Source organism: Camelus ferus, chromosome 1 (assembly GCF_009834535.1).
Source record: "Camelus ferus isolate YT-003-E chromosome 1, BCGSAC_Cfer_1.0, whole genome shotgun sequence".
NCBI lineage: Eukaryota > Metazoa > Chordata > Mammalia > Artiodactyla > Camelidae > Camelus > Camelus ferus.
The window spans coordinates 101,979,943-102,005,060 of record NC_045696.1 but is presented as its reverse complement, the minus strand read 5'-3'; the positions used below and the strand labels follow the sequence as shown (position 1 = coordinate 102,005,060).

Genomic DNA, 25,118 nt, shown 5'->3' with positions numbered 1-25,118 from the left:
ACCGCATCTAAATTTAATTACCTCCTAAAGGCCCCATCTCCAAATATCACTTTGAAGGGTTAGGGCTTCAACATATTAATTTTGGGAGTGGGGCACAAGTACTCAGTCCACACAACACAATGATGCAAAGAAGCAAGGGGATCTCATAACAGACCTGGATTGTAATGGCTGATGAGAGCATCTGTAGAGAACAGGGAAAGGAGTTCTCCACATAGAATCTGAACACCAACCATGTTAAGGTGGAGTTGTTCTTTGTGGTATTTATTTTCTTTTCATGACATGCTAGATGGGATTCTGACTCAACTGCATGTAGTGCTTGGTGTGTATCAAAGAAAGAAAGTGACAGAGTGACTATATTGAATGAAGCCTGCCTTTTTCAAATTAATACTATCCTTATTAGTCATACACACATACATGTAGACAGATACCCTGAACTTGGAGAGAGTCAGTGCCTTGGGGAAAGGCTGAGATGTCACATTTGAGGATAAAGAGACTGAAAGGGAATCTATCCTCAACATCGAACATTTCAGGCTAACTTGTAATTGAAACCCCAGGAAACTCCTTAATTATAAATAGAAATTTTATTGACATGGGGGTGGACTCAGTTAATAAGACATTATGATTTACTTTCTACCCTTGTTGCCATTCCTTGCCATATTTTTGGCTGTGAAAGTAGCAGAAACCACTCAGATTCTTTTCTTCCTCTTGTCATCACTTGGAGGCAGCCAGTAGAGGACTTCAGCTCCTCTTCTCACTCACCAGGGGGTGGAGAAGTGACCACATCCCATTCCTAAAATGACACAGAGGAAGCAGCAGCCTCCTTTCCAGACTACCCTCCAGTCTGAGAAGCAGAAATGGAAGAGGAAGTACTCAAGAACAGCCAGATGGTCTGCTGAGCCTCACGTTCAGGCAGATGGGTCCCAGGCAGCCTCAGAGGATCCCCAGGGTGTGTGTGTCTGCATGTTGAGGGGTGGGGGCAGCAGAACGTTTCTCATGGGTCCCAGAGTGGCACACACACGGCTGCTGGCAGCCCCGGTGAGACTTTGCTGCCAGGACAAATAAGGGTATACAAGTGAAATGTGTAGACCAATGTCTGAAGTCCAGGCTATGGTGTCTCCGTGAATGCCAGCATGCCCAGAAAACATCCAGGAGGCCCCCACCCTGGATACCCTGGTGCTACAAGGTCTCCTAGCACTGGACATGATCTCAGGGAGAAAGATTTAGTTTTGGCCACCCAGACAGAATATTAAAGCCTCAAAACAGAAAATAATTTTAGTTATAGAAAAAGAGTAAAGAAAAATTTATTTCTGGTACACTCAAGCTTGTGGATTAAAGGACAGCCAGTCAGTATAATCAAACACTGATATTTGAGAAGGAAGGTTCTAGTTAGAAGGGACTCAAATTCGAGGTTGAGTCATGTGTAAGTTTAACCTATAAGCCCAGGGACTCTGTGGTTTTTCCAAGTATTCTCTGCCTAGTTGTTACCTGAAGTGAAAGCAGGTTCTGGAAGGAACTATAGCATTTAAACTCTATTAGTTAAATACTTTCAAAAGGACTTTTCACCTCAAAAGAAGAGTTATGACCACTATTGTGAAGTGCCGGTTAGCAAGCTGATGGTTATTCCAAAGTCAAGTTTGTGGAAAACTGTCAGATCAGAGCTCTGACTGGAAACATTTACAGGGATACCACTGCCCCCAAGAGGTCCAGCCCAACTGATTCCAATTTCAGAAGTGTGGAATCAGTTCTGTATTTCCATCTGTAAATTTCAGAGAAAAATGGAAATGGAGTTGATCTTAACTATGTTGAAGGATAATTGTTACAGGATAATACTTGAAAATTATCATTGTCGGAGACCATGGTGGGTTTTGATGTTTGTTCTGTTCAACTTCTTTTTTTAATTTTAAGTGTATGTATTGATCAAATCACTAATTACATTAAATCAAGCATTTTTTTTGCTAGAGATTGTGTATTGATTTTCACTGTAACTATTGTATATGTGCTACCAAAAGTTTAAAAACTAGCTCTTTGGGGAGAAAAGCCCTGATTTATATATAGCATTTGCCGATTTCCATAGTACAAATACACAATGGCCAGTTTCAAGCTACCAGTGTGAAGTCTCTGAAGTAGAGTTGGGAAGAAATGCACAATTGCTAGCACATTCTTACACTGTATTTCCACCATACAGATGCAATTGTAAATAATATCAAGAGCAAAAAATTAGGAAGTGATAAGTTCTTAGTATTTATTAACTTTGTTATAATATAATTTATATACTTGTACCTTCATATAATTTAATTTTTAATAATGGTTGTGTTTGACAGCAGGCTTATGAAAGTCCTGAAACACTGACTGTCAGCTCTGAGTCAGTACAAGCCACTTCAGTGCACCTCTGACTGTCGCCACATGTCCCTAGCGTGGTGATTGCCACCCAGTAGGCATTTTACATACGTTTGGTGAATCAATTGGTTCATCTATTAATGAGTAACTATCAGAGCCTGAAAGTCTTCCAAATGTAAAAACAATAAAAGATTCAGGTTTGTTTAAAATCAAATAAAGGGTGGGTGGAGTGACCCTTAGATATAAGATAAAAAAGTCATATAAAGAAAAAATTCTGTTATATTGGCCTCAATAAATAAAAAATCAACTAGTAAACTTCTACGTTCACTACTGTGTAGCAATCACGTACATTCATCACCTGGGTTTTAAACTCAGCAAGGCGTATTAACCAGCTGTCGGCCAGTCACTTAGCCCTTCTGGGAAAGGCTCTTTCACTAGTTGGGGCTTTCACTGGCACTAGCGATGCCTGCCCTCTTTAAAGTTGAGCCGAGGGTTTAAAGGTGTTTGATTTATTATTATGCTTCATAACTTCCTGTAGGCATGGCATATTGGTTAGGAGCACAGGTTAAAGCCAGCTGGCTTAGGTTCCAACCTCAGCTCTTCACACTAAATGTCTATGTGACATCTGTCATGGTACCTGCTCCCACTGAGCTGAGGTCTCCTCATTGGCAAATTGAGGACAACAGCGCCATCCTCTCCATGGGGTGTGTGTGAGGACTGCATGGGTTGAGATATAGGAAAGGCTTAAAACAAAATACCTACATAAAAGGTGGCCTATAAAGTTAGCTATTATATTATTATTATTATGTGCATCATGTATCATATTATAAAGAAGAAAAAAAAAGACAATTTTTTAAAAACCAAAAGTTGAACTACATATTGTTGCAATATTTTTTAATTCTAAAAATGTTCATATTCTATACATATTTGCCCACTCTGGACCTTTCAAATTGACCTGGCATATGTGGGCAAGCCCATCCCAATGCTGTGTGAAAAAGCCCCACTCTGTTCTCCCCACCCCAGGACCCTGCCAGCCTCTTCTCACCTGCCTCTGGTTCATTTTCTCCTCAGCTTTTGCAGCTTCACAAACCTCATGGCAGTTCTCTGTCATGGACTTTTGCCCCACCTGGCCCAGGACAGGTGACCTGGAGTTGGATTTCCCAATCCCACTGCTAACTTGTGTGAAGGACCCCAGGCCTCAGGCCTCTGGTCTCACTAGCCAGAGAGACCAGCATCTGCTGGGACCTACCCCTTCCCTGCTGATCTTGTCACTCCTTGGTCTTTCTCCAAAAGGGGACAGGAAGGAAATAACATTTAAAGCTTGTATTTGCAAGAATGAATAAACTGGAGATGTGGTTTTAGCACTCGGAAGACCTTAAGGTAACAGGGAAATTATTGGACTAAATTCAGAGTTAATGAGGTTAAATGAAATGATGCTTATATAGTGTCTGGCACTTAAGAGGTATTCAATAATTAATACGTTCCCCGGGACAGGAGAACTGAATAATAAATAGTTCACTTCTCTTAAGCCAGACTAAATTATTTATCATCTCCAGGTAAAACTGGGAGGTTGGATTAGTTGATACCTAAGGCAACTCTGCCTCAAAAAGTCATCATGTATTTTCCCTTAGGCTAAAATTTGATTATACATAAAGCCCAGAAATAACAAACCTTGTTGAGTCAGTTCAAAACTGTTAAAATTGTGGTTTATAAATTTTCCCACCAGAGGGCACAATATAAAAGCCAATGGTTGCCGAGCTACAGCTGGTGTATCGTTTACTGTGTATAATTATTTCATTCTGTTGATTTTGGAATGGAGTTTCAGCTTCCTAGGTGGTGATAGTTGCCCCCTCCTGTTTAACATCCATTTTAATATAATCCACACTCCATTCTTTACGTGTTTAGGGTTTGCCTGAGTCTGAAATCCGCAAATAATTTTACCAAAATGGCTTTTCACATCTGCTTATTGAAACAGATCTTTTTAAAGTTACAGCTTTTCTTTCCAATAGGCAAAAGATTGTAACTTTGAAATGACCTTGAAATGTAAACTTACAATAACACATCGTGGTGCCTTTAAGCACTGCTAAAATCCGGCTTCAACTCTGCTTGGGCGTTAGTGGTTAAAAAGCAAGGGCATAGCTTTATTTGTTCTGTGCTCCAAATCTAGTTTATATGCAAATCCTTGGAACACTGAAAAAATATACACATCCTTATCATGTTCTAAATAAAATCTATCATCTTCAAAATTTAAATGTATGTTCTTTAAATCCAAAACATCACAATTTAAAAAAAACTAATTTACTACTCTTTTCTGTTTTCTCAAAACATGTGTTTATCTAAAATACTGGCGGTTTAATAGGATTTAACACATACAATAGTAAGCTATGTGTTATTCCCTTTCTTCAGAAGGAATATGTATAAAGATTATTATTAGATCATCTATCTATCTATTTACCTATCTATCTATCCTCATGCCAATCCAATTATCAAACTAAACTTTGTCAGGGGAATTTCTCCCTAGTACTGAGATGTTCTTCATAGTGATTGAATGGACTTATCCAGTGAAGTTAAGAACTAGTAAGTAAACATCTGAACATCTGAAAAACTGAACAGCAACGTGGGTGATGAAAACAAACTCTAAAGCAATATAAAGTCAACTCTTCAATTCTAAGGAATGTAATTTTCTCCCTCCTTTTCAAAATGGATAGAGCAGGAAAATTCCATTTAAAATAAAAGTTATTTCTCATAACTATGACTTCTCCTACAGATTTATCAATTTTTAAAAATTGTATAATGAGAAAAAAGATAAAAATTTAAATTAATAAAATAAAAAATCTCATAAATATTATTAGATGTTAAAATTTTAAAATCTGAGAGAATCTACAAAGGGAGGCTAGATTTTTGGATCAGAATTCTTTTCAATTATAAGTTATGTTCTAAAGCAATATTTTATTTCCTCTTCAACATGCATGAATTCCACACCACAGTAGGAATGTTGCTTCAACTGAGGAAAATCTACCCCTATGTACAGTTGTTATTTTAGAAAGATTGCAAATTTTGAACACCTCATCATAAGAATTTTGTAAGCTCACTTAAAGGGAGTGCTAAGATATATTCTCGATATAAAAGCTTTCTTTTGCAGGAGCAACTTGCAACATTCAGGAACTGAGTATCTATTCAGTGAAAGATACACCAGTTTAGTTCTTTGGGGTACCAAGGAGGCCACTAAAGGATATTTTTGTCGCCTCTTCCTGGGCTCTATTCTCTCTTTTTCAAAAATACTAGGCTGGTGTTGGCATGCCCACCACAGAGATCATTCCTGAAGCTCAGTTGTACTGGGCCCTTCCTAGAAAACATCCATTTTCATTAAAAACTGGATAGCCAGAGTGACTTGAAGCTCAGTTGCCTCAAGGAAACTTACTTAAGATGGAAAGTTTATGGCTTTTTGTAGTTATCCCTTCCAATCCAGTAGCACCCAGCTCCCAGATCAGCATGGGTCTACAGACAACACTTTCAGTAGCACTGTGCTCATGGCCTTTCCTCTTATAGCAAGGTTTGTAAAAAACTTGATATGTTCTCATAACTACATTGTCTGAAGAGTACCAACACTATTCAAAAAAAAAAAAAAAACTACTCAAAATATGTTTCAAAGAATCTAAATAGCTATGACTGACTCGAGGTTTAAGTAAAGTCCCTTTCATCTTGTAAAACTTTAAACCAAAAACCCCATAACTGCTACTAAATTATGCTGAAATTTATCAATATGGGAGGAATGGAATCGGAAAATGGTTTTTGGAACTGTATATCAATGTCCAATTATGTCCCTTGTAAACTTATCCATCTGTGAGGCAGGGAGGAAGAGAAAAAGGGGGTTTAGAAATCATCTGGCAACTATGTAAGAACATATCTTTCAAGAAATCTGTATTTTCCTAATCTGATATATGGAAAGTTAGTTAAATTTAGAAAGAAAAAGAGAAAAATCTTTGGGGAGATTTCTGTACTTTTTTCCAACAGGAAAATCAATTTCCTAACAAAAAGTTATTCATTAGAAGTAGCCAAGCTAAACTGCACATCAGTGGAAGTAATAGATCAGTTGAGTCTAAGAAAAGATTAGAGACACAGCTCCTGAAAAGTGTAACTTGGGCTGCAATTGAGTGAGTTAATGCTGGTTGACTTGCATGCTCTGTGTATGTAATTTCCTCTAGAGATTACCTAAATACAGTTCTCCAAACTTCCATGAACACAGCACTTTTTCTAATGTAGGACTCTTGCAATAACTTGAAATTACACCTCCAGTGTCCTAAAAAATTTCACTGGATTTATATTCACTTCTTGATCTGGCTCAGGGATGTTTTGGGGGGAAAATCTTACATACCAGCTGGCTTGATGGGCAGTTAAAATAACAGATTTTTAAAAAATTAATTAAAAATTGAAAGTGGTGTATATGTATGTGTATGTGTGTATGTGTAGTTATGTACATGTATATAAATAGTGCGTGTAATATACTGTTATTATTTATCATGTCTATTATAAGTCTTAATTGTTGTATTGAGTGATCAACAAGAAAGTAGATTTCAAGAGATGGGTAGGCCCTTAACCAAGGATGAAAAGCATTTGAAGAGATCTAAGAATTAGAAAAAATAGATATCATCCCCAGTTTTGACAAATACTAATGAAGAAAGGATTTGAGAAAGTAATTTAACTTCTCTAATATTCAGGTTTCTTATCCCTGAAGTAGGATCATTTCTGTCCCTGTCTGTCTGGTATGGTTATTGTAAGATACAAATGAATACACTTTGAGAAGAGGGTAAGGAACTATGAAAATTGTATGTTTTACCTTTATTTCTAACATTAGAATATTATTCCTATGTAAATAGGACATTTTAAAGTGAAGTTCTTTCCTAAATCCTGTGCCATCCACAATAACCACTTATATTTTTCCAAATGAGTCTCAATTTACTTTCTACTCTTAAAGGATAATGTTTACCTTTTCCTAGACTCTTAATTTCTCTCTGCTGGGATAAGACTATAATTGTATTTCTCTCTCTGAAGCACAGTGGATAACTTGTTAAATAATCAGGTTATTGATTCCTATAGAAGCCTTAAATTTGTAACCTAGAATAGATACATATGCTGCAAATTAAAAGGAATGCCTTCACAATCATGTAAGCAATTTATCTACATATGTTAGGAGTCATAGGTTTACCTGGATAGAGGAGAGTCCAATAACAAAAACCAAGCTATACACAATCAACAGGAAAAACTAAACACATAAGTAAATTTTGAAACAAAAGTGACATGTATTACTCAGACAGAAAGAGTCAATTAGTAACAGATGATTAAATTATGCCTAGTATTTGGAGGGAAGAAAACATTGGCACATTACATGCAACCAAAAAGCATAATGAAGACATTATGATCACAGCCATGGAGAAAATTATCCTGAGAAATGTGATTACTCAATCACAGTCAATTAGAGATTTATGATATATTATGATCACTCTCATGAAAAGCTTTTATTCAATCATGACCTTGTCAATAGTGTAGCTTGGACACTTACAAAGGAGAAGCAAGGAACTCATGAGTGCTAATATCCATTCTGTAAAATAGAGGAAATGTGATTTAACTTAGGCAATTAAGAAACCATCATCCTCATAATATTTATTCTAAGGGATTGAGAAGGTGGCCACTGTATAACGGAGGTGAACAAGAGGGAAAGTTTCCCAGTAGTCATACAGAATTTAGTTTCTACTGCTTTCCTTAGGACCCCTAATACAATGATAGAGATGAAGTGTGATAGGGCCACTGTCAAACTGGTCAACCAAGGCACTACCCCTGAAACAGACTGAGTGGACTTTAGGAGTCCATGAGCTCAAAAGAGTTGGAGTCCAAGGTTTAGGACCTCCAATTTTTATTCAGTCTTGAACCTTTGGAACCACAGGAAATATCTGGTATATTCTATGTGTTACCAAAGAAAGAGGTTGTGTAAAAGATTTGTAATGTGGACATTCTTTTTTTATTTAATAGGCTTTATTTAATTTTTTGAGACATTTCAGGTTTACAGAAACATTGAGTAGAAAGTACTCAAAATCTCAAAATATGTGCCCATAGACCCCTCACTCCCCTTCAGTTGCCTCTATTACAAGTCAATATTGATACATTATTATTAATTAAAGTCCATAGTTTACATTAAGGTTCACTCTTTGTCTTTGTAGACATTCTTTCTCATGAATCTTAAACTTCTACTGTAAATTGACAAAATGTCAACAAAAGTCTATTTTATAAATAAGAATATTTATGAAAGTATTTTGTTAACTTTTTGACATTCTAAGAAAAAATTAAAACTTGTTTAATAAAGAATATAGACATAAATATATATTCTTATGATGAGAAAAAATCTTTAAGTGGGGGATTGGGGTAATGAATGAGCTTAATGCATGTAAAGTGCATGTTAGTGGCTGGCACATAGTAAATGCTCAATAAATGCAAGCAATTGTCATCATTACAGTCAATAGTTCTTATAGTTGTAGTCCATATTTGAAGACAGGGACCAAGTGCTATGACACACTTGAGAAGTTAAGGAAAAGATTGAGTAATCCACTTCACCAAGCACTAGAACAGAGATTCCAAGAAAAATCCAGTTAAAATCAGGTTAATTCATATAAGTGTTGAAATCACACTTACATTTTGGAAAAAGGAGATGCAACCACAGGGCAAATAGTCACAGTGTATAAAAAGAGATCCTAGGTACCTATAATCCAGTAGCAATGACCTTCAAGATTAAACTTGCTCATTGAAGCTAAAACAATGATGTCATCATTCATATTCATGATTCTGTTGATAATGTAGCTTGCCTATTGGAAACTTTTATAGCTACCTCTCATGCAGCAGGAATTCATAAGTGAGGGTGAAATAGAGCAATAAAGCATCTCAGAGCTGTGGTTAAGATTGACTTCTATTCCTTTTATTGGGGCCATTTCATTTTAATGACATCAGAGTATAATTGCTAAATCAGGATGAGCACCTCCCACATTGATACTGCTAAAACCTTTAGACCAGAACATTGGGCATTTCTCACTTAGTTGGCTCTGTGTGCCTAATAGTAATCTACCAACTATCCTCTACATAACATACATACAATATTTGATGAGGACATGTGCACAGACAGAGATAGCTATATAAATCTTGTGGATATAAATTATAAAATTAATTGATTTGGTTTAGTTTCAATGATGCCTGGGTAATATGGATTAAATGCAAGTTTAAAATTATCTTATTTTCTATAGTTTGTTCTTACTAAATCCTAAGTAAGGTATTAAATCTTACTACCAGTTTGTAAGTGCAGCATAGCAAATTTACCTAGGGTTTTTGTTAAAAGGCAGATTAGGATTCAGGAGGTGTAGGGTGGCTCAAGACTCTGGAATTTCTAACAAGCTCCAGGAGCTGCTACAGGTCCAAAGATGCAATTTAAGTTGCAAGGATGAGTTTAGCATATAAGCTCTGGAGTCAGTCACAGCTTAGAAAAATTACTTAAGCGATGTGAGCCTCATACTTCTCACTTACATAAAGGGAACAATAGATATTATCAATCTCTACTGTTTATTGAAAGATTAAATAAGATAATAAATACAGAATGATCAGTTCAAGGCCAGGAACATAGAAAATGCCCCAAAAACTAGCTTTGGTGGTAACTTGTTATTTCTACCACCTCTTTGTCAACAAAAGGATATGCAATTCTCAAATGTTTTCATTAACTCATTCATTCATTTGGCAATATAGTTATTGACTTTTACTGAAAGTAAAGGCATGATAACTACGAGGTTACGTCTACTAGGGAACATAAGACACGGATGGAAGGGGATAGCACATGAGGTCCAAATTGTGCTAGATCTGACAGTCAAATTCAGAGTGAATTGGCTTATGGTTGTAGCCAGAAACTTGAGAGTCACCCATGATGGACTTTATTTCTCTAAATCTAATCAACAGTCACGTCCTGTCAGTTCCACCTCCCAGTCCGCTCTCAAATCCAGCCAAGTAGTCTCCCGGTTTAAAGTACAATCACCTATCTCCTAACTCCTCTCTTACTTCCCATTTTGACCTTCTCTCTTCCATTTTCATATTCCAATTGGAGTGAATTTTTAAAAGTACATATCCCCTGCTTAGCAGTCTGCAGCCTACAGAGTTACATCCGAACTCTAGAACAAGGTCTCAAGTCTTTGGGATAAACTCCCTCCTCACCGTGTGTATCTCCTACTGTTACCTGCCCACACTCTGGCCTCCTTGGATGAAAGCCAGAACTGAAGTTCTACCTTGCTATTGGCCTCCCATGTGCTTCCCTCTCTGCCTGGAATGTCCTCTCCCAGATCTTTGCCTGGCTCCCTCCCTTGAAATAAATGTAAGATCTCAGGTTAGAAGATACCTCTTTAGGAGCCTCTCTGGCCCTCTTAGTGTGCTCCCTCAGCCTCCTCAATCTACCCCATCACAGTTCTTGTCACACCAGGCCCAGCCCTCAAGGAGACCCTCCAAGTTGCTGATCTTTTTGTACCATTCACTTCTCCTCACTCACACTCACTGCAGTTGTACTTTCCCAAGTGTTTGTGTGACTCCCTCATGAATGTTTACCTTCCTTGTAGTCTGTAAGCTCCAGGCCAGCCAGGAGTGAGCCATTTTCTTATTCATCAACACTGCTAAATTGCAACACTAAGAAAATAAAATCTTCATAAATGAAATATTTATAATATAGTATTCTTAGGAATAAATTGCATAAAATTTGTGCAAGACTCTTACAGTGAAAACTTTCAATCTTTGTTGGAATACTTAAAGTAAACATGAGTAAAAGGGATATCAGATTTCAAGACTAGAAAGACAATATCATAAATATGTCAGTTTTCCCTAAACTGATCTATAGATTTGATGCAATTCTAATCAAAATACCAATGCAGTGAGTCAAAGAATTTGATAAGATGATTCTAAAAATTTTACAATGAAAGAAAAAGATCCAAATAACTATGACACTCAAGAAGAATATTGTAGGGCAGGTACAGTGGAGAGGTAAGATTTGTCCTATTAAATATCAAGAGTTAATTAATTACCAAAAGGCAATGGTAATTAAAGTAGTGTGGTACTGTTACAGGGCTAGACAAATTGATCAGGAAGAAGTCTGACGATACAAAGCACTGGTGAGGATGTAGTGCAATGGAAACATGTACACCAGCTGGTAGGGATATTACTTTGGAAGACAGTTTGGTATTGTGCATTCCACTCAACAGTCATTGCTTAAAGAATCTTCTACATGGGCCCCAGGTGACTTGTACAAAAATATTCATAGATGGAAGCAACTCCATCAGTAAGAGAATAAGTAAAGTGTGAAATATTCACATATTTGCATATTATCAATGAAATTGAAATATAGCTGAAAACCATGACATGGATGAATTAGAAAAATTATGAACAGGGGAGAAAAGAAAATGGCTTGATGATGCAAAGCACGACACTGATTTTATAAAATTCAAAAGCACATGGAAAAACTATAAATAAAAATTCCTCATGAGATTTTACCTCTGGGGAATGAGGAAAAGGAGAATGGGAGGAGCACACAGATAAATTTGGCAGTTTTGACAATGTAGTTTATAGTATGGTGAAGGATTCATGAGTTTCCATTTTTAAGTTAATCTTCAAGGCCCTGAAAAGGTGCAATAAAGGCCATGTGGCATAACTCCTTAATTTTATTTCTTCTTAAACTGTTCAAGCAAAGTGAATAAGCTGCCAACATCAAGCTTTAGTCATCTTCAAAGCTCCACCCTTTCCCAAAGCACTACCACCAGCCAGACAAATGCGGATGCAAGCCAGGCTTGATCTGACAGCCCTTGACAAGCTACGAAAGAAGCCCCCTCAGCAGAGATGTTGCCTTTACAGCTAACATGGCCACACCTTCACCTCCGTGTTCTCTGGATCACTGCTGGGGAAAAGTGCAAGTGAAATTCTCAAATTAAATAAAACTTTTCCATAATTACCCACTCTAGCTGAGCAGGGGTCAATTTTTCCATGACTGCCTTTTGCTTTGGTAGCATAAAATCTTAGTGAGCTATGCTTTCTACTTTATTTCCTTTGAACTTTATGCATTTTTTTCCCTAGAAATTTTATATCCAAACATAGAACAAGATACTTCTTAGAAGTCTCTTAAGTCATCATTATTTCTAGTTTCAGAATATGAGGAAGTCTAACAGTGGAGGCCAGTGAGTCAGCCCCTCTAAGGCCGACTTGATTCTCCATCATGCTTTCCTTTAGTAGCCGTAAGTTTCATACCAAGTTCTGAGTCCCATTTTTAATGCACGTTCTTACTTGATAGCTCTGAAGATATTTTATAGTTTCTTCTCATGGCAGGTTATTTGCAAAGATGACCATGATAATTCTTCCCATCCCTGTATGCATACCCCTTTATAATGTGAATTATCACATCTCGCATCAAGAGCTGGAGCCTATTTCCCCGTGCCTTGAATCTTGGCTGCTCTTGTGATAATCTGACCAATATAATGCAGTGAAAGTGATACTACAGGACTTCTCGGTCTGAGATTTAAGGGGCTTTCACTTCTGTTCCCAACATCTTGGAATGCTGCTCGGAGACCACCGTGGAAAAAAGCCAGGGCTAGCCTACTGGGAGATAAGAGGTTACATGAAGCAGAGCTGAGCCCCAGACCAACCAGCTAACAGAATCAGCTACCAGACATTTGAGTGAGCCCATCTTAGACCATTCAATCCCTCTCAAGCCCCAAATGACTGTGATCTCATGGGTCACCTCAGATGAGAACCATAGAACTGCCCAAATCAGTCTAATTTAAATCATTGAGCCACAGATTGTGAACTAATAAAATAATTGTTGTTTTAAGACACTAAATTTGGAGAGTGGTTTGCTACACAGCAATAGATAACTGATGTACTTCCCTTATTTTTTTTATCCTCTATCTGAATGGGATGAGGGGTGTGTATGTATGTATGTATGTATGCATGTAGAAGCTGACCTACATTTACTGTAGCTCCTCCATCAGATTTTGGTCAAACTGAGAAAAAAAAAATATTTGGCTTTGTGCCTAAGGGTACTGAAGAATGAAAGTAAACTGGGTAATTACAAGATCTGAATATTTCATTTAAAATGAATTCCATAGTTAGGATCTTTACGATACGCTGTTTAATAATAAGACTTCTCGGGTAAATTCTTTTTCAGAATAAAGTATGTTTCAGTTATTTTTATATTTTAAAAATTATTCTGTTTCTCTTTTCTCACATCAGCAATTTCATATACCATTTTGTTCCTTCTACATGGCTTTTAACATTTCTCTTCCTAATTTAGAGTTGGGTTTATTTGTTTTCCTTTTTGAATCTTTTAGAATTTGTTTATTTTCTCCTACCCTGTCCTATCATTCTTACCCCAGACATCTTCAAGGTTGTGATGGAAGGACTGCATTGGTGACTAACGCATAGATCCATGTGGCTCTGACGACTTCACCTCCTTTACTTCCAAACTAGATCTCTGATGTTTCCCACAGTCCCCTCCTCCCTCCCTTTAGTTTCTTTTCCTCATAAACTTCACTCATCTCTCTGCTGCCAGACATACAGCCCAAGCTTGCTGTGATATGGATATGAGAAACCACACTGCTAAGCAGCTCGGGCTGTACTTGACAGATTAGAGATTATTTTTTTCTTATTTGGCTGTGTCAGGGCAGCAGTGTATTTATTTTTTCTCTCTGACATCAGTGACAGCTATTACTGTGCCAGCTCCAAATTCAGAGAGTAAATGAATGAATGCACTGAGGAGTCACAGGGCCTTCTGGTCTGACTCAACACAGCCTCCCTGAGCTCTGCTGTTTTGCAACCTACTGAAAATGGAGTCTCAGAGAGCAGCAGCCCAGAGAGTCTCAAGAGACAGTGAGAAAAACATGGTTGGGAAGGAGGGAGAGAGAGAAGGGAGAAGGAAGAGGGAAGGTAAAGACAGAAGAAGAGAGACGAAAAATATAGGGCTTTGTGGTTGGTAAGAATTAACCAGGGGATATTGGCAAATACACACTTGGCGCCTTTGCTTCTCTGCTACTGCCTGCCAGCCCGAGTTGTTCTTATTAAAACACACAATTGTAGAATCAGAGTTTCCCAGAGATGGAAGTAAGCAGAATAATCAAGCAGGGCTTTATAAATCTATTAAATAGCTCCTTTCACTTGTTTCCCCCTTTATTTTTACTTTAATATAACTGATACATGCAAGAGAATATATAGAAGGATTATACAAGTTATAAATTATTAAAAAAATACTGAATACCTGGAAACCCACTCCAACCTATGAGCCAGAATGCTACCAATAATTTATCTCTTCCATGTGTTTCTTTCTATTCCATTCTTTTCCCTCTTTCCCAGAAATTACCACTTCGCTGAATTTTCTGTTTTTAATTCCCTTCTTTATTACACATATGCATATATGCATTCTCACCTACATGCATGCATGCTTAAACAATATTGTTTAACCTTGCTCATTTATGAACATTATAAAAATGATGTCATACTGCATGTAATCTTATGGGGCTTGATTTATCGATCCTACAATATATTTCCAAGATTCACCTACATTGTCATAAGCAATTTTATTTCATTGTTTTTCCCCACTGTGTAATGTTATGTTATATAAATTCATTTTTCTTTTCTCCTTTTAATGATACAAGTTGTTTACAAGTTTTTGCTACCATGAATAATGTTGCTACAAAATAGTTTTATACATGGTACATGTGTGCAAGTGGGTCCCTTGGAAAATACTCAGAAATATAGTTATAAAGTATACAAATATGTACAAAGAATATAAGAATATATTTATAAATTTTCAAATTATATACTCATAAATATACACATTGAAATAAATTTATGTTCAAGAGTAAAGAACTAATAACAGATAAGGTACTCATGAAGAAGAGTATCCTTTTAAGATATAAAGACTTATTATGAAGCCATCATAATTAGGGCAGTGTGGTATTGGTGCAGGGATAGATATTGGCCAGCCAGATAGAATTAAGTGTTTAGAAACAGAAACCACAACAAATGGCACAGGAGGCACTGTAGATAGACCCTGGGGAAAAGTGGGACTAGACAATAAATGATGTTATAATAACAGGCTGTCCCTTTGAGAAAGAAAAATTTAATTGGATATCTACTTTATATTGTATACAAAAATCAATTCCAGAAAATGGACTTACTGCAAAAGGCAAAACTTTAAAACATTTTAGAAGACAATATCTTCCTGACTCTGGGGTAGGAAAGGATTTATTAAATAAAATACAAAAGTGCTGACCATAAAAGGAAAAAAAAAAGTTATAAACCTGACTACACTAAATTTAAGAAATTCTGTTCATTAAGAGACATCATGAAAAAATAAAAGCACAAGACTAAACTGGGAGGAAATACTTGCGGCATATGTAACTGAATATGGATTACCATGTAGAACATATAAAGAAATCAGGCAAACTAATGAAAATATGATAAAACAACTCATTAGAAAAATGGACAAAAAATTTGGTCTGGTATCATATGAAAATATAATTAATTTCATTAACAATCAGGGAAATATAAATAAAGTCCACAGAATAATTTCATTTCACACATATTAGATAGCCAAAAATTAAGAAGAAAAATTGGCACAACTGGTTTGGAAATAATTTTGCATTATTTTATAAAAACCAATTCATTTGTAGACTCTCCATCCTGGCACTTCCACACTTAGATATGAATATAGAAGGGCCACCAAGTCTGGGAACACAGACAATTATGTAATAGCTGGTTTATTGTTATTGCATTATGATACATGATAAAATAATAGCATGCATATTTCAATACCTTATAGCTACCCTGAATGCAGTCGAGATAATTCTTCAGTCCTAATTAACTATGGAGATATAAAATCCTTCCTTTCCCAACTCTCTCTTTGCTTAGGCTCTTGAAAAACACACTTGTCCTTTGTAATTCCCTAGCAAAGCTGATGAAACAGTGAAATCTATGCAGACTCTCTCCCATGAAAAATTCATGGATAATTTAAGGGGGTTGACTGCCTTCCTGAAGTCCTTCTATGCACCATCTAAGGGTCTGTGTTTCCTGGTTAAGAATTCTGCTCTAAGTCATTCTCTTTCCAGTGTTAGAGCTTAAGACATTGATGTATCTATCACTTGGACTCCATCTATGAACTATACCTCTTCAGGATTTGGTTTTAGTTCCTTGTCCCTTCTTTCAGGTTTAGGAGTCAGCATTTTAAGACTACTGAACCTCGCCATACCTTATCCTAGTTAAGGACAGAGCAACAGCAATTCCAGAACCAGCGCCACTGGCACTTAGGCCTGAGGTCCCCAGGTCAGCAGGCACAATGACACAAGAGGGCAAAGTGTCAGGTGTGCTTGGTGGTTTATTAAGGAACCCAACAGGAAAACCAACATTTCAGAGGAATGTTGATTTGAATAATATAAACAACCTCACATTTCTGAAGCCAGGTTTTCCAGAGTGTATTACCCAGAGTCTAGCAATTCTAAGCAAGTAAAATGGACTTAGACTATCCCTCCAAATACCTCCAATAAGAAAAGACAGGTTCCATTTCTACTTTGCAATCGTATTCACAGCTCATTCTTAATGTGCAGATTTTTTTCATAATTGCTAGCCATAATGATAAATGTATGAATCTGAAATTATTTAGGGCTTGGTTTGTCTGGCAGATATAGCTATTCATCAAACTACAGGAAACACTACAGGAAATGTAAGGGCCTAACTCAGGAGGGGGAGGAAGACAAGGAGATTTTAAGAGTGTCTGTTCTGAAGTCAGACTGGCTTTGCCATTTATTACCATTTACTTACTGTGTAACCTTGAGCAAGTCTCAACGTCAGCGTCCATGGATATAAAATAAGGATAATAATAGTATCTATCTCATAGGGGCATTACAGGAATAAAATGAGATAATGTGTGTAAAAAGCATAGGTCAGTTTCTGGCACATGGGATGCGATTTAAAAATGAGCTATTTTAAAAACCAAAATCCCATTCTTCATCATTTAGATCCATGTCTTTTTCTCCAAATATTTTTAGAACTGTGGCATTCGTTTTAATTCCTCATTAACAGAGAAGTCAAAAGGATATCGTTTTCATTGCTCTTAAAGAAGAAGCATTTCATGGTTACTAATAAATTCTTAGGACAGACATGTATGTGCTGACATAAGCATTAGGTAGGTTGTCATTGCGATGATATATCTGTGTCACCATAAGGGTGGAGACATGAAATCAAAGATAAAGGAAAAGCCCCCAAAGATGGAGCAGGTGAATTGAGAAATAATTCAAATACATGGGTTTTATTTTAAAACAGAGATGTATTTAAAACATTTCCTAAGTGATAGAATGGGTGAGAGGCCAAGAAAGGCAGTTGAATTCTTTAAGAATAATCCAAGCTTAAAAAAAAATTTTTTTTTAAGATTTCTTGATTTTATTGGCAGAGAGATATTGTAAAACTTTCCCTTGTAATATGAAAGATGCTTTACATCCAATTTTTGAAATGAAATGAATTTAATAAAACTTAAGAACTCTTTCATTTAAATGGACCCAATGATCCCAATTCCTATAAAGCATCTGAATCCAGCTCTAAAACCAACCTGTATTTTGATTAGACACAGTCTTTACCTACAGAACACTATGGCCCACTAGCCAAGTTTTCATTCACGTTCCACACTCCCTCTTCATGATCTTCACATCCTTATACATTTCTGATCCTGGGCTTTATGGCCATCTCTCAGCTGACTCTCTGGCATCAGTTTCCACATTCTCTTACACTGCCCTGTGAAACTTACTCTCCAGCTTGGAAACTTGCACAGTATTCCCCATATGCAACAGGACTAATGCACCTGATGATGGAAAATCCAACTACTCACCCCTCTTCATTAGATGACTACCTGCTTTATAATTTTATTCTCAGAGTCCAATCTAACTGACTGCCCTGAATCCCTCCTCCTGCCCATTTCATGCAAGTATGAGTATTTCTGCATAAACTTGGACATCCTTAATTCCCCTTAAAAATCTGGATTCCTTTCAGATGGGATCCCCTAATAAAAATATCTTATGTTTGTGAGAACTTCTAAAGGGATAAATGAAGAAACATGTCGCATGTTAGTAACTATTGACTGGTTTACACCATTTTATTTTCTAGTTTAATATTTTAAATGTTATTTTTAGTGCCAAAAATAAATAGAAGTAAAGCGCATTTTTGGAATTTGACTCTGGAGCCAAACTATTTAGTTACTAATACCAGCCATATTACTTACACTCATTCTCTCTCAACCTCAGTTGTCTCAACTGTTAAATGAGGGTAATAGCAATATGTGCTTAACAGGATTATTTGGAATGAATGAAATAATCCATGTAAAGTACTTTTAAAAGGGTATGGTACATATCAAGCACTCCATAAATGTTTGTTGTGTTGTTTTTATCAGCATTAACTTACCAGAAATACATAACTGGTCATTTTCTAAGGTTTAAGGGTACGTTTGAGTGACACACAATGGAAGTCACCAAAATATGAAAGTGTCAGTTTGGTCTGAATTGAAGTTTGTGCCTTTCCTTCAGAATTTCTGAAATTGTGTCTGGAGATCAGCATAAAAATAAAGTGTTGTTTCTCATCGTACAGTATCAAAAACAACTGACCCTACCAATACTCTTCCTTTATTTCTGCCCACAGGATGGATGTGTCAAGTCACCCATCATTCCCTAGAGGTTGAATCCAGTGGATACCTACTCCTATCCCCCTTGACCCCCCCGTGTGTTAGACACTGTCCATCCTCCATCCACGTCTTCCTTTGACTTTCAGACACACACCCTGCTGGTTTGCTTCCTGTTTCTTTGGCCCAGTACTGGATAGTGCTTGGTGGGTACCTCTTCCCTTTCTTCAAACAGTGCTACTGCCCAGGTACCTTGCTTTTCTCACTCCACACACTTGCCCTGGATGACCCCATTCTCTCAGGATTTTAACAAGTTAATGATTCCACATCCACTTTTACTGCCACTGCCTGAGACTAGGCCCTCCTCTCTTCCAACACAGCCGGGAAATTGTCTCATACACAGTCCCCTTGCTGTCTTTTTCCCAATTCAAAATTTCTCGTTTACATGGCCACCAGAATGACCTTCCTAAAGTGTAAATCTGACCTTGTTACCCTCAAGCTAAAGCTCTTCAGTGGTTTCCCTTACCTTGCTGGATAAGATCCTAAAATCTTAACTATCTATCCCTTCTGCACTTTAATCTAATGACCCTAATGACCCACATTAAGAAGACATCCTACAAGTTTTTGTTCTTCAAACAAAGAACATGGTTCTAAAAGATTTTATTCAAATCACTCTCCATTACAAATTATTGATTGTAGCTTAAAACTCAATTAGAAGAGTTTCTCAACTCCAGTAAATACATATCACTGGATCTCCTGAACTGAAATTTTTAAGAACAAGTCAATTATATATGATGCACATGTGTGAACACATACACTCACACCACACAATGTTGTGCTTTAAAAAATAGTTGTATAGATTTTTATGATAGTAAAAGCATATTATATAAATGCATACACTTAAGTATACTTAAAATCAGCTATGCAAAGGAAACAGGGTAATAATGAAACTGATTATTCTATAATTTGACAACATTGTCCACAAGTTTAGAATTTGGATCCATTATAAATTTCAGATTTCCATATTGTAGAACTGCTAAAGATCAATCTTTGCTACAAACTGATAAATATTTGTTGAGAGTCCACATATCTCAGAGTCTTTTGTCAATGTATAGGAACAATGATTAGGGAATATAAGAATTCAAGAGAAATTGCTAAGTGAAGAGGGGGGTTGATAAGCCCTGCTGGGTCAAGAGCAGAAGTTCTGAATTTTTTCCTGACCGATGCCCTACTTCTCATAGATGGTGAGACTGAAAGAATTAATTTACCTTTTAAGATGTTACATTCCTCATCTTCATAAGTAGGAGTTTTAATTACACAAATCTCTGAGGCCCTTGCCAGCTTTGAAATTTGGATACTGAGCTATGGCATACCCACAGAACAGAAAAACCTTCCCTGAATGTGCTTTGAGAAGGATCAAATCCACTGTGTCTCTCAACCACAAACAGTTGGCAGACCTTAGCTGTCCAGACTTGATGGGGCTCCCCAGTCTGTGTCTCGGCAAGCCTCCACTTACAGGTGCTGAAATTTTCAGCTTCCTCACTGTCTTCATCATACCGGACATTTCCATATAACGTAGCCCGAGTTGTTCTAGGCTTGAATCAATAAAAAATTTACAAGAGAATTCAATATAACCCTGTCCGGCTTTCAGGTCCAAGTAATGATAACTTCTTAGCCTTCCAGTGACACGCACTAAACACTTCATAAGGAAAGGACTGGATGAGTGACTAATGTGTATTTTTAGCCTCAGTTTCTTGTGTTAGGGATGTAACAACTTATGCAATAAAATTCCAGGGTAGAACTGGCTGTGTCAGACAATTTAAGACATCCACACCACCACAGACATAGAAGCTGGCCATGTTTTTTGCAGTGGAGATTTAATGTATTGGATAGGATTATAAGTGAATTGGATTGGCTTCACCATTTTGTACCACATTTTACTTTATGATGAGCTGCAAGCTAGAGTCTGTATAGTTAGACTTGGGGCTTAGCAGTATAGCCAATAAAATGTAATGAGAAAAAACAAGTCTGCATTCTACAGTGTATCAACCGAAAAGCCATCCCAGCACTAAACACCTCTGCTGATCTTTGGAGATGCCTGTCTCAGACTGCTCTCTTGCCAACTTTCCCTTAGAAGTAAAACCCTTGACATATAGTTACTAATGTATTCCTGTCAAATAGAGGTAAGGTTCCGCAAAGAGATGGAAAAAGAATACAATATGCTTATCTGCGTTATTTAAGCCAAAAAGGGAAAAAAGGCATTTTGCTTCTCATACCTTAAGCCAAATTATCCACATTTCCTAAGTCAGAAGTCCAAAACTCACAGAGAAAATCCAACAATCTAATTCTAGTTTGCTTTGATTTGCAACGAAAGGCATGAAGACACGCAAGCCTTGGAACTGAGTCAGAAAAATGTGTAAAGACGTGATACACTGAAAAAACTAGATAATTCATACAGTCAGTAAGGGTCCAGGAAATGTGAGATCCCTCCCACAGACGACTGGCCCCACAGCCTTCTGGAACTTGAGTTCTGAATGTCACTTACCCTATGACGATACAGGAGATGGCAGTTCCCAAGAAGGCATATGTTAAAATAGATCCAAGGTTTTGAAAAAAGTGTCTCTGGGGATAAAAAATATATATATTTCATATAGCACATCAGGGTTTTTTTCTTAGTGTAACAGGAAGTAAAAATAAATATATGAGTTTTCACAGTCTCTCCCTTCCTTCACTATTTCGGCAAGTTTTGTTTTTGGAGCCTCAGTTCCTGGCCTTACTGTATAAACAAGACTTAAGATTTACACTGCAAAAGATGGAGGGTTCCAAAGAAAAGGGAAAAAATACTTCTGGTAGGTGACAGGGTAGAGAAGAGAGAAACGACTGCCAGACCTGGCTGGACCCGGGAGGGAGGGACAGGACTGGGGCAATGGCCACGCAGGACTCTGGAATGATTAAAGGAAGACAGAGTTTTTAAGAAGTTCTGTTGTCACTGGGACCCCTTTAGCACTTAAAAAATACCATTCTAAAAGATTTAAGTTGCCTTTTGGCTTTTATTGGATCTCTGATTTATATTTCTTCTGAATGTGATGAAACAAAAACTTAATCACCTACAACAGTTTATTTTAATGAATCACACAAAAATGCTGCTTAGTCTCGGGGCTGTGGAGGAGAAAGCACTATGGGAATGAATCCAGCCTTCTAAATATTTTCCAGTGCTTGCTTGGGAAAACTCCCTTCCGGTTCTGCAAGTGGTGTCTGAGTAGCCAGAATTGACAGCAAGAGGGAGCCTGGAGAACACCAGAAAATCAGGTCTGTACTGAACAAGCCACCCTGGCTGCTGGAGCCCAGAGGCCAAAGGGAGGAGAGCCGCAGGAGTCTCCGGAGCGGGGAGTGGGCAGTAGAAAAGCAGCTCACTACCTCTGCTTCCCAAAACTCATTCAGGTCAGAGCCTCACTTTGTGGCACAGGGGGTGCTAGCATTTAAACTATGATGTGAATTCCTAATCTGGGAAATGTGCACATTCAGGCTGCACCTAAGCAATGTCATGAAAGTGCATAGGAACTGCAAAACTGGACTTTCTCTCTGTGAGCATCAACAGTTGAGTATTAGCAAAGCAATCTTAAGTTGTCACCTTGATGGTTAAACCTGATGTTAATTAATAGCAAACTCTTTGGTTACAATCATCTAGAATAATATTGCCCAATAGAAATACAATGCAAACCACATATGTCATTAAACTTTTTCTAGTAGCTGCAATAAAATAAGTTTAAAAAAAGCAAAATGAATTTTTGATAATATGTTTCATTTAACCCAATATATGCAAAATAATATCATTTCTACATGAAATTACTATAAAGCATTACTGACATATTTTACCTTCTTTTTCTAACACTGAGTAAAATTCAGCGCATATTTTACGCTTAAAGCACATCTTCATTCAGACTAGCCACATTTCAAGGGCTTAATAGCTACACATGGCTAATGGCCAGTGTATTGGACAGAACAGGTTTAGAAGAAGTCTAAGAATGTCAGATTTGAATCTATATTACATGATCTAAGATAATGATATTCTTACCAAATAGGTAAACCAATAAAATAAAATAATTGTTTTTTCATTAGTGCTGGCAAAATTCTCTACTTAATGATAAAAGAAGAAAATAATCACTGTATATTTACCTTCTTTAGGCTATATCCTGCATGAAATATAATTGGTGGCAGTAAAACATTGAAGAAGATTTCTGGGTCAAATGTCATCTGCCAGAAAAGACAAAAGTGGAGTTAGGAAGATGCTTCTTGGTGCTACTAAAAATAGGTTTAAAAATAAAACAAAACAGTTTTGGTCACCTTTGCTAAGGTTGTATGAGACATATTAAAATGCTATTAAATCAGCAGAGATGAAAATAAGAGAAAATGCAAACTTAGAAATTCATAATTGAATACAACTGTAAAGTAATATTTTAAATGTAAAACTTATACTCAATTCTGTAGCTAATAAGAATAATAACAACAAAAAACTTCAATGAAACCTCTCTAGGCAAAGAAAACTTTTTCCTTTTACTTTGATTAATTATTCATTCCTCATACGTTAAATGCTTTTATTCTATTTTGGTTTTTTTTTTTCCTGGTTGAAGGGTCTGGTAGCGTTCAAACATTTTAGCTTTTGACAAGGATTTATTTAAAGTTTTCCCCAATAAAACAGTTTTAGAAATTTAGTCTTAGTTTTCCCTATTTTATCCCTTCCAATGTTCAAAATATTTTCCAGATTCTAGAAAAAAACACATTTAAAAGTGAAAATAGATTTTTCTAGTATTTGTTTATTGGCTTTTACTTAAATGTTAAAATAAACTTAGCCCAAAAAATAAATATTTCTTGGTATGAAGTAGGATGAAATGAGATGTAGAAATTCTTGAATCCAATATCTGCTATTTACTGGGCAGTCTGAAAATGAAAACTCATTTAATCTTTAAAACCTTCCTTAGACTCAGTCTCTTCTTCCTTATTTTCTCTCTCTCTGTGCCTTTCTCTCTCTCTCTCCCCGCCACCACACACCCACACACACCCACACCCACACCCACACCCACACCCACACCCACACCCACACACACGCTGCCCTTCATTATTTCACCACTAAGGCCTCCTTATCATTACAGTGCTCATCAAAATCTTTCAGATGTATGAGTTTCACAACTATAATTTCTAATTTCCTCCCCCTTTTATGCCTGAATTCTTACTCCTCTCTGAAGCTGGATCTCAAAAGCTACTCCTTTCTGAAACATGCTTTCATTTCCCCAGTCAAAACTGACCAATGTTTCTTCTATGCTCTTTCGGCACTTTGTACCTTCCCTTATAGCATGTGTTTTTATATGATTGTTGGTTTCAGCTTGACAGTTTTCCCCATTAAATTGGGAACCTATCAAGGATCACAATGATGCCTTCCTTCATCAGTTCTGTGTTACTTTCATCCCTCCCAGTGCTAGCCCATTGCTCGATATACATTTTCTAAATTGGAAAAAAAATACCTTTGAGAATCAAATCTATTAAAATAGAATGAATTATATATGGCCCTAACAACCTTACACATCACACACAGGAATTATTTAAGTAAGATTAAAAGATTTTCTTAACTGTATTTTCTTCTTTGGGCCTAGCTGACATTGCTGGAGTCCTTCTGCTCCTTTCCCCCTCCCAGCCCTTCAGCTCTACTCAGCCACTATTTGGGAAGGGATGAGTGGGTGAAGTAGGAGCTGCCTGGGTCCCCTCTTCATAAACCTCACTGATGCTACAACCTTTCGTACTAGTGAGCATTCAAGTAGATCAGCTTGGCGCATCCATAGGTTTCTGTGCCTTACTTTCTCTATCTTTAAAATGAACATAATAATTTGATACATAATTCTATGGTAGTTATAAAAATTAACTGAATTAATGTTTGCAAAGCCCTCATAGCATTGCCTAACAGCTAGTAAGCATTTGTAACTATTTATTACTAAAGAAAATTAAATATCTGAATAAATATTTTCAAGTTATGATATTTGAAGAAATTGCCCTGTTGTCAGGAACTCTTGAAGGTTAA

General features: G+C 36.9%; 1 protein-coding gene across 6 annotated transcripts in view; it reads right to left on the bottom strand.

Annotated features, from left to right (window-relative positions):
* Positions 1-25,118, bottom strand: part of SLC9A9 (solute carrier family 9 member A9) — a 607,055-nt gene that overhangs the window by 438,792 nt on the left and 143,145 nt on the right. For all 6 annotated transcript variants that reach the window (XM_032486920.1, XM_032486926.1, XM_032486909.1 and 3 more), the window contains 2 exons: positions 23,225-23,302; positions 21,594-21,670 (listed from right to left, as the gene is read on the bottom strand). In XM_032486920.1, the coding sequence (XP_032342811.1) occupies positions 21,594-21,670; positions 23,225-23,302 (155 nt within the window). The remainder of the gene's footprint in view (positions 1-21,593; positions 21,671-23,224; positions 23,303-25,118) is intronic.